General features: G+C 39.9%; 1 protein-coding gene across 1 annotated transcript; it reads left to right on the plus strand.

The window, feature by feature from the left end:
• Window positions 1–1,099: 1,099 nt before the first annotated feature.
• On the plus strand, window positions 1,100–4,827 carry Fabp7 (fatty acid binding protein 7). The gene is made up of 4 exons (XM_032888925.1): window positions 1,100–1,274; window positions 1,709–1,881; window positions 2,541–2,642; window positions 4,490–4,827. Exons 1-4 carry the CDS (start codon window positions 1,202–1,204, stop codon window positions 4,538–4,540), a joined length of 399 nt encoding a protein of 132 aa, XP_032744816.1. The 5' UTR covers window positions 1,100–1,201; the 3' UTR covers window positions 4,541–4,827.
• Window positions 4,828–9,986: the final 5,159 nt, after the last annotated feature.

Raw genomic sequence — 9,986 nt, forward strand, 5'->3', positions numbered from 1 at the left:
GACTCTCTCTGAGCTTGGGAAAATGCCTTTCTATTGGATCCATACATCTCTAAAGCAGGGAGAATCTCAAGGTGAAGAGGAAATTCACAGACCACTCTAACTCCTCTACCGGAACCTTTCAGCTATTCTGGAAAACTTGTAAACTGAACTGGCACAAACAAGCTCTACAGGGGTGTTTATAGGGATATTTACACCACTCCTCCAGTTCCTGTCTCCCGTGTATGCATGCCTCAGATTCAGGTAGATGTGGCCTTAGGAAACCAAGATGTCCTTTAAGATCTTACTAACTGGTTGTCTCTCCAGCTTTTCCGTATCAATTCTGTAGCCCACTTGAGGAGGTGGAGGAAAAGACTCCCCTCTTCGCTTCGCTAACTCATTAACGAATTCTAACCACACTTTTTAATGTTCCTTTTCCACTCTGGTCTGGTTCTTACATTCTGCGAAAGAACGAAGAGCAAGCCCACTGTGTTTGTGTTGCCTCCTTAGCTAGACTGTCTGTTTCGTTGACAATCTAAGTAGGTTTCAAATAGAGTTCATCTAGGGAATATGTTTTAACTCATGCGCTGTATCTTTCCCATTCGGCATATTCGAGTCTGCATTTTGCTCTCCGTTTAAATATAAGAGCAAACTAAAATAAATCCTTCCAACTCCTTTGTCTGAAAAATCTGGCATTTCGGTGGGTTTTTTCTTTAAGGAGGCCTTCATTTGTAACCAGCAGCGTGCTCTCGTAAAGGAAGTCAATCTGAATGCCCTATTATCCTTCTCTCTTCTTTCCTCCCATTTTGAGAATGCAGTTGCCAATTTTTCCCCCCTGCTGAACCTGAAAAACCCTCTCTCATCTCTGTCTTCGGTTCCCAGGCCCCGCTGACTTCCTATGGAGCATTCTTGGGCACCAGTATTGTGGTGTGTCAACTGGGAGGATCTTGACCTACTCTGCTAACCCAGTGGCCAGAGCAAATCACAAGGAGGATTGGAGTCATTGGCCCAGCCCCTCCCCGTCCCCCCGCCCCCACTCCCCGCAGCAGCCTACTGGAAAGAGACAAGTTAGCCATTCAATTAATTGGCTTTTTGCCCACTTCTTTTCCAAATAAAAAGGCAGGGGCTGCTGCTGAAGTGCAAAGGAGTTTTGTGAATTAGGGTAGTGGGTAAGATCCGAGTTCCTCCAGCTCCTACCTACTTTCAGCTGACTAGGAGGGCAAGGATGGTAGATGCTTTCTGTGCCACCTGGAAGCTGACAGACAGCCAGAATTTTGATGAGTACATGAAGGCTCTGGGTAGGTAAAAATAAGACGCACTGTTCTCATTTTAACTCTGTATTTTGGTTCTTAGAAACCCCCATTTTTTTACTCCCCAGGTTTCTGAGAGACTGGCTGAGCATATTGCATTAATTATACCAGACACTTAAATAAATTCTTACTGTGGCATTTTTTCTGCCTTCTTGCCCAGGATCACATAACGGGACGGTTTGATAGTCTGTGGAAAATGTGAAGCTTCTGTAGCTTTGGGAGAGGGAGGTGAGGGGGTCGTTCAACATTTCTTTATTTGTGCTCAGCTCGTCCAGGGCTCATGGATTAACCATTAATCAGGTTTGAACGAAATCTACAGTTTAGAATCCAATTCTGGATTCTCAGAGTGGCAAGTTGATTTCTGCTATATGAACTGTTTTGGAAGTCACTGTTAACTGTACCGGCTCCTTTTGCTGTTTCAGGCGTGGGCTTTGCCACTAGGCAAGTGGGAAATGTGACCAAACCAACGGTGATTATCAGTCAGGAAGGCGGCAAAGTGGTGATCCGGACACAATGCACATTCAAGAACACAGAGATCAGTTTCCAGCTGGGAGAAGAGTTTGAGGAAACCAGCATAGATGACAGGAACTGTAAGGTAAGAGGCAGCTTTAGCCCGTGGGGATAGGGAGGAGGGATGAAGATTCCCAATCTCTCTGCATCGCAGACACAGAGCAGGGGAATAAGCTTTCAGAATTCCCCTTCAGGGAGAAGGAGCCAGAATTAACACTCTGGGGGTACACTAGTTGTATCCTAGACCCTGAGTAATTTCCATAGCCAGACTTGCAGGCTATTCTTTTGTCTGACATTTTTCACATTCTATAGCAACTTTTACCCAGAGAGTATCGAACAGTGTTTACTTGAAAGAAAAACCCATGCCTTATTTTTTTTTCTGTCTGGTCATGACAGCTTGACCAACTAGTCAGCCTCACAGCAAAGCTTTGCTTAAACAAGAAGAGCGACTAGTTGCGTGTTTTTTATTTCTGATCTATGCCATTTTTGCCCTTTCTGCTGTGCTATAGCCATGATTTGTATATTTTAGATAAGTTATTTGGTGGGTATGTGTTTTTGTGTCGAATTATAAATGGCCACATTTTGGAAAAACTGGGACTCTTGAAAGTAATAGAGGATGAAATGCTACTAGAATATTACAGGCGACGTCCTCAGTTATGGCCGTCTCCAATAGTGCTGCCATTTGACTTCTGTGGGAAGGGGGCTTCTGCCTGTTAGTCACCTGCATTTTGTTCTTGCTCTCAGTCTGTGATTCGGTTGGATGGAGACAAGCTCATTCATGTGCAGAAGTGGGATGGCAAAGAAACAAATTGTGTCAGAGAAATTAAGGATGGCAAAATGGTTGTGGTAAGTCCTAAGGAGTCTGCATTCTCTGTCCCTGCTTCCCTTCTAGCTGCCTCTCTCTCCTTTCTCACTCTCCTCTGGACTCCTCTTCCTTAATTTCTCACTTTCCCTCTCTGTCACCCCCTTATTTACTTCTTAACGACACGTAAAAGACTCAGAACTAGTTGTTGCCTCAAGTTGGCACGAGAAGAGTTTTAAAATCATACATAAATTTATCCCAAAAGTGTGTGCTAAGAATTGTGGTCAATGGGATGGTTGTGAATATACGGCCTTCAACTGGAACTTAAACGTAAGCTATTTATTAGGAAAATATATGTAGGTAACTGATAGGAATACATAAAATAACTGAATATCAGTGAAGTTATTTATTAGCGAATGTAATTGAGGCATTTTAAACATTTTATGTATTTTAGTTTATAAGAGCTCAGTGCAAACAATTTTAAGAAAAGGTGAAACTTTAATTTTTACTAGAACTGCTTGATGTTACTTCCTTATAGTTGTTTTTAATTTTTAATGACTCAGCTGAGTTTTCAACATATGTCCAGTGACAGCTAGGAATATACATATCATAAAATATAAAAATAGTTTGATAAATAATTTCCCTTGTGATAGAAGAAGTTAGGCCTTGATCTAGGCCTGCAGAGACTGCTTTAAAAACAGAAATGTTGGGCTGGAGAGATGACTTAGAAGTTAAAGGCTAGGCTCACAAAAAAAAAACAAACAAAAAACAAAAAACAAAAAACAAAAACCAAAAACCAAAACCAAAACCAAAAAATATTATTTAGATGATAATGATATGGGTAAGTTTACTTATTGCTCTTAGGGATGTTTGGGTTCCTTTACAAACTCCTGCTAAGATTAGAAAGTGACTTTCTTGCTTCTGCTAGTATAGAATAGAGTGCCCACTCCTTTAATATTGTAGTCAGAACTATTCTGAACTGAAATACTTTTCATGTGTAGAACGTTGGAGAGCAGGGAGCAGAGATTTTTTCTTGAATCATCAACAAAGCAAAGAGTTCATTTCTAACAATTATTCTGAAGTTATTTTTTATGGTGTAGGCTTGATTGCTTTCTTGTTTATACGAAGCTAGAGCAAGTTCATCTTTAGAAATCCTGACAGTGGACAGGCAAGACTGAGTTCTGAAATCAAGACTACTGCAAAGACATACCGAATTATGAGGATGACATCAATGCTTGAAACATGACGTATGTTTGGTATCCAATGCTTGGGTACACATCTTAGTACTTTAAGGTGATTTTGTAGTAATTCTTCACCTTCGGATAAGAGAGTCAAAATTCAATGCCACTGCCACCTAATCACCTATATTATGTTCCCATGGGCTAAACACAACAGTCAAAGTAGAGAGAACCTGTACTGACATATCCTTGCTGATCTTAGAATAGGCCATTCTTGATATCATAAGCTCAAAGCTTTGTATTTTATAAAAAAGTCCATCAAAATTATGGATTGAAAACTGTTATGAAAACCTATGAAAAACCTAAGTCCCTTCAAAGGAGATAGTTGAGGCCACAGTGACATCGTGTACCTTTTTTGGGTCCAATTTGTACCAGTTTCCTTAATCGTTTACCGGAAAGGGGATTTTTAAAACTTTAAGTTTCCAACTCAGTTTGTACCTCTTTTTCATTTTCACAAATTTCAATGATGTAAGCATGCTTTTCACTCATTAAACAGGAGCATTCTTTTCTTTGGTTAGGAGAAAAAGAATACACACAATGTTTAATGCTTGTCAATGTCCTCGTCCTTTGCCTTAATGTTTAAGTCACATACGTGACTAAAAACCATGAATGGTCCTAGGTAAAAAGATTCAATTATCTTTGGACTATTTCAGACTCTCACCTTTGGGGATGTCGTTGCTGTTCGCTGTTATGAAAAGGCATAGAAGAAATGCCGGGTCTTTTGAAAACTTGGTTTCCTGAAGTTCCAGAGTTAGCCAGCTACTGAAGCACTGGTCACTAATTATAAGTTTGTCTTTGGTGTGGAGGCAGAAAATTATAATTTAAGATGTGTTAGTCCAACTCGTGGGATTTTGATATGCAAATTTACTGTTTTCAGTTTTTTTTTATAACTTTACAATACTTTTTTTTTTATATAAAGATGGGGATCTACCTTATGATTTCCTTTGGCGTGCAAACCAAATTGGAATAAAGAATATACACTCTGATAAAAGCTGGTTGTCATTTTTAATGCCGTCCATCTATCTTGAAACCATCTACGAGAGTTTTCCGTACAGTAGTCTTTCTTATAGCATAAAGTAAGGCTGGAAAAAGTCTTATATGTGGAGTAAGACACTCATTCATAAAATAACTGGGTGACCCAGAAAAATATGGAAATGCCATATTTCCGAGGTTACAAAGAAGAACCTGAAACTAATAAGTTCATCTGGTCAGGACCTGAGGAAGTTGGTTCTAGAGAGTAGCACTATGAAAATGATCTTTGCTATTAAAAACTGTCTAAAGGGGGTTGGGGATTTAGCTCAGTGGTAGAGCGCTTGCCCAGCAAGCTCAAAGCCCTGGGTTCGGTCCCCAGCTCCAAAGAAAAGAAAAAAAAACTGTATAAAGAAAGGAGGGCTTCAACATGTGACAAAAGGTACATATAATCTAGTGTTATGCAATCACAGTGCCACTTATCAAAGCTTTATAGCAAAGACAGTTAGAGAAAAGAAGTTGATTTTATCCTCCACTCTTGGCAAGCACCTCGATACACAGAATTTTTATGAAGTCAAGAATGGTAAAATGAGGTATAGCGAATCCACAAGGTACCCCAATTCTACTTTTTGGGGGATTGGGTAGGTAGAACAGGTAATTAGGAAAGAGTTGACAAAATGAAAACAAATATCTTTTTTGTAGCTGGTTTGCGTTTGCAATGTACACACACACACAAATGTGATTGCATTTTATTACTTGTAAAATGCTCTTGAGTCATTTTCTCTGCCTGTGATCTAAAGTGAGGCAGGGAATGCTATTATTTATCTACTGACGGAGGAAGCCAAGGATCAAAGTTGTATGGCTATGTTCTCATGACAGGAACTAATGCTGAGAATGGCACCCTTCAGTGTTTCTCTTAATGTACTCTTGGAAATCAGCACTTCACCTCAGTTGTCTTCTAGAAGAAAACTGCAAGATTTTAGTACCCTGATTATTCCTCTGGGAACCTTTTCTCTATTAGTTTCAGCAGTTAACTGTCTGTGAGGGAAGTGTAAAATATCTCTCTCAGGAAAATGTGTAGTGCTCATTTTTATGCAACCTTGGAATATCATTAAGTTTTTATAAGTGAATTCAAGGTCAAAATAAAAAATGTGAGGGCGCATCCTTTAATTATGTGGTTCACTTTAATCATGCCATTACCTGCTTGCTATAGGAGAGGTTCAATATTCCTTACCCAAAGTATTTGGGATGAAAAGTGTACTGGATTTTAGGATATAACTGTGCAACACAAGTTTTCTTAGAAATATGATCTAAACTCAAAACTGATTTGTGTTTTACAAGTTCCTTTCTCACATACTTGAAGGCAACTTTGTGAAATAATTAATTCAATGCACTTGCACTAGAATCTGTCATGTTAAGGTCAGGGATGACATTTCTCCTTGGTGGTGTCGTGACAGCTTAGAATTCTGGAGCATTTTGAATTTCTGATTTCTATACTGGAGATAGATACTCATTGTGCACTTTAAAATGTTTTATAACTGTGTATGGGTGCAGGTTGTCATGTAGCTGCATGTGAACGTCTGCAGAGGTCAGAAGAAGGCCTCGGATCATCTGCAGCTGCAGTTGTAGGTGGGTGTGAGGAACCAGACTTGGTGGTGTGGGAACCATACTCTGGTCCTCCAGAGGAAAGTGAGTGCTTTTCTGCACTGAGCTATCTCTCCAGCCATTCAACATGCACTTTCCTATATAACCAAGAAATGCAAAAATTAGACATTTGGATCTACAATTATTAGTGTCAAAGTAAGGTTATGGAGCAAAGGTTTCTGGTCCTAGAGGGTCTACTCTCTTTAAAGATACAAAGCAGAACTTCGGCAATGTGTTCATTCCATGTCTCTAACAGCCAACATCTCTCCTGTTGGCAAGAGTTCCTGACTCTGGCTTTGAAAGCGTTGACTCTGGCCTGCTGTGTTAAGGGTGCACTGTGAGTAGGTGAAAACACAGCCTGTTGGTACTAATTTCCAAAACATTGAAGAATGGAAAGGTGTGTGGGTGGCTTGAGTAGGAAATAACATCACAGTGGTGTGAAAGATCAGGGGCTGCACTGACAGATCTCATGTATATTTATAGAAATATTAATAGGTATTTCCACTTCTTAAATTTTTAAAAGTAATTGGATCTCATTTTTCTTCAACCTGTCTTAGGCTTTTACATGGTGAAGGGACACCATGACGAAGGAAACTTTTTTTTTTCTCTTTTTTTTTTTTCTTTTTTTCAGATCTGGGGACCAAAACCCAGGGCCTGCGCTTGCTGGGCAAGCACTCTACCACTGAGCTAAATCCCCAACCCCAATGAAGGAGACTCTTATAAGGACAACATTTAATTGGGGCTGGCTCACAGGTTCAGAAGTTCAATCTATTATCACCAAGGTGGGAACATGGCAGTATCCAAGCAGGCCTGGTGCAGGAGGAGCTGAGAGTTCTACATCTTCATCTGAAGGCTGCTAGCAGAACACTGGTTTCCAGGCAGCTAAGAGGAGGGTCTTAAGCTCACACCCACAGTGACACACCCACTCCAACAAGGCCACACCTTCTAATAGTGCTACTTCCTGGGCCATGCATACACAAACCATTACAAAACAAAGGTAATGGCCTGTAGATATAACTCTTCAGCTCACTCCCCTGTCACATTGGTAAAGAAAAGGAGATATTTACCAAGACCAAGGGACAATTGACTAAGACATTGAGATTAGACCACACTGTATTGGTTAGCCTTAACTGTCAATTTGGCATAGCTAAGGTTCACCTGAGAAGACGATTCTAACTGAGAGATTGCCCAAATCAGATTAGCCAATGGACGTGTATGTGCGGGCTCTTGGTTATTAATTGACAGAGGCAGGTGCAGCCAATATGGGTGACCTCATTCCCTGGGTCTGTGAACCTGAGTGCTATAAGAAAGCTAGCTAAGCATGAGTGTGTGCAAAAGCCAGCATCACTCTTTCCGTTTCTGCCTCAAGCTCTATCTTGAGTTCCTGACCTGACTTCTTTTTTTTTTTTTTTTTCTGACTTCTTTTAATGGTGGACAGTAATCTAGAAAAGAAACCTTTACCTTCTGTAGTGCTCTTAATAATACTAGCCCCCATAAGTTCATTACGGAGTGGCACTATTTGAAAGGATTAGGAGGTGTGATCTTGTTGGATGAAGTGTGTCATTAAGGGTGGGCTTTGAGGTTCCAGAAATGCAAGCCGCTCTCTCCGCTCATGTTGCCTGCAGATTCAGATGTAGAATTCCCAGCTACGTCTTTGGTAGCATGTCTGCGTGTATGCTTGATGAGACTAAAAGCAAGCACCAATGAAATGCTTTCTTTTATAAGTGTTGCTGTGGCCTTGATGTCTATTCCCAACAATCAAACACAGAGTAAGACACTTTCCCTGAACATGTTTGGTTTCATTACAACAGAGATGAAACTATATAACAAACCACTGACAGCCATCAGGATTTATTTTATTGTTTCTGCTTTTATCCCTAGTACGTAAGTGCATGGGACCTGGAGACCTACAAGTGTAGGCTTACACTGCAGGTAATCAGTGGGTGGGCCACTGAAGCCTTGAGCTTCTTAGTGAGGCTGTCATTCTCTTAAAACATGAGCAGTTTAGGCTCTCAAGCATTTCAAAGGTTTCACAATGTGTGGGCTGCATTTTGTGTCTCAACCCAAGTTGTTTCACAACCAATTCACTTCCTTTAATATGTCTTAGAAGTTGAAAAATAATGTTTGACAGGGAAAGGAACTGCAGGGGATCCTCCATCTTGTATTCCTGCTGAGGTGACTTCAGGTTTAATGAGAATTTGACTTCTTTAATGGAGAACCCAGCCAGAATACACCCAACTCTATTGTAGGATCCAAGGCTAAGATCTCCCAGCTAACTTATTGTAGCTTCTGTTTAATAACTTGCGGGTGCAAATCTATTTCGGTCGATACCAAGGGAGATACCAGAATGTGGTTTTTCTCTTTAAAATACTTGCTCTCAATAAGCTTAAGTAAGTCCTGAACACTTGAAGATAGTTCCAGCCAGCTAGAATAAAGACTTTCAGTCAGCTCTTAGCTGTGTCTGAATGGTCTCTGGTTGGCTCGACATAATGACGAGCGAAAATTGCTAGCCGGATCGTTAGTTGACTTCCTTCTAAAATGTTCAAACTCATGCTCTCTGGCTGGTCAGTTGCTCTCCATTTCAAGCTCACCCCCATTTTCCAGCTTCACTTTGCCTGTACTCTTTAGATGGTAGACTGAGAAATTACAGAAGTAGCCTTGGCTGCTGCTGGGAAGCACGTGTTTGTTTGTTTGTTTTTCCCCCCCTCGTGGTTCTTGAACTGCTTTGAATCACACCAACGATGTAGCAATACTTGGAGGAGTTCTAGCAGGATCTGAAAGGAAACTTAATGTTCATTAAACAAAAACCTTTTCATAAGATATAATAGTTAAATTATGCAGGTATAACACACATTTTCCCTCTGATGGGGAAATAAATATGTTTGTAAAATATATTGGTAGACTTACCTGAAGAAAATACAAAAATAATGTGTCCTAAACCAAAATATGTGTGATTCTAGGCTGGAAACACAGATTCCAGTTTCTCTAAATGATTATTTTGTCATGGAATGGGTTATAGGAACTTACAGTTTCAGAACAAAGAAAGTAATAATACGTTTGCCAACTATATTCCTGTTAGAAAGAATATAAATCTAAGAAGGTAAAACCATAAGGTTTTAATGTGTAGTATTCTTAACTTTAGGCTTGGAGGAATAGAAAAACAAATAAATCTTACTGCTAGAGATACTTTAATAATCATGAGGATGGTATTCTAGATACACAAATTAAGGCGATTGAGTATTAAAGAGGCCATGGTATCCCAAGACAATGTGGGTCTCCACCTAAAGCATAGTATCTTTGCAGGATCTTTTAACACAGCACAGCTTCTTCAAGACAGTACAGTTCCCACCATTAATGAGGTCAGCATCTTTCAAAGAAACCCCACGTTTTATAAATCAAAATGATTGGCTTTATTTTAAAGAGAGCACATTCTCATAGATGCCAAGAGAAAGAACAAAGAAAGAAAGAATACATATTAAACACAATCTGTGGACTCTGGCTTCTTTTTGCCAATACAGTTTACAAAACTTCCTTTGG

This window comes from Rattus rattus, chromosome 18 (genome assembly GCF_011064425.1).
Source record: "Rattus rattus isolate New Zealand chromosome 18, Rrattus_CSIRO_v1, whole genome shotgun sequence".
NCBI classification, from domain to species: domain Eukaryota; kingdom Metazoa; phylum Chordata; class Mammalia; order Rodentia; family Muridae; genus Rattus; species Rattus rattus.

Excerpts from the sequence above, each read along its gene's own strand:
- Fabp7 (XM_032888925.1), top strand. The coding sequence starts at position 1,202 with ATGGTAGATGCTTTCTGTGCCACCTGGAAGCTGACAGACAGCCAGAAT. Across the intron at positions 1,275-1,708 it reads TGAGTACATGAAGGCTCTGG|GCGTGGGCTTTGCCACTAGG; the intron begins GTAGGTAAAAAT and ends TTGCTGTTTCAG. Across the intron at positions 2,643-4,489 it reads AGGATGGCAAAATGGTTGTG|ACTCTCACCTTTGGGGATGT; the intron begins GTAAGTCCTAAG and ends GGACTATTTCAG.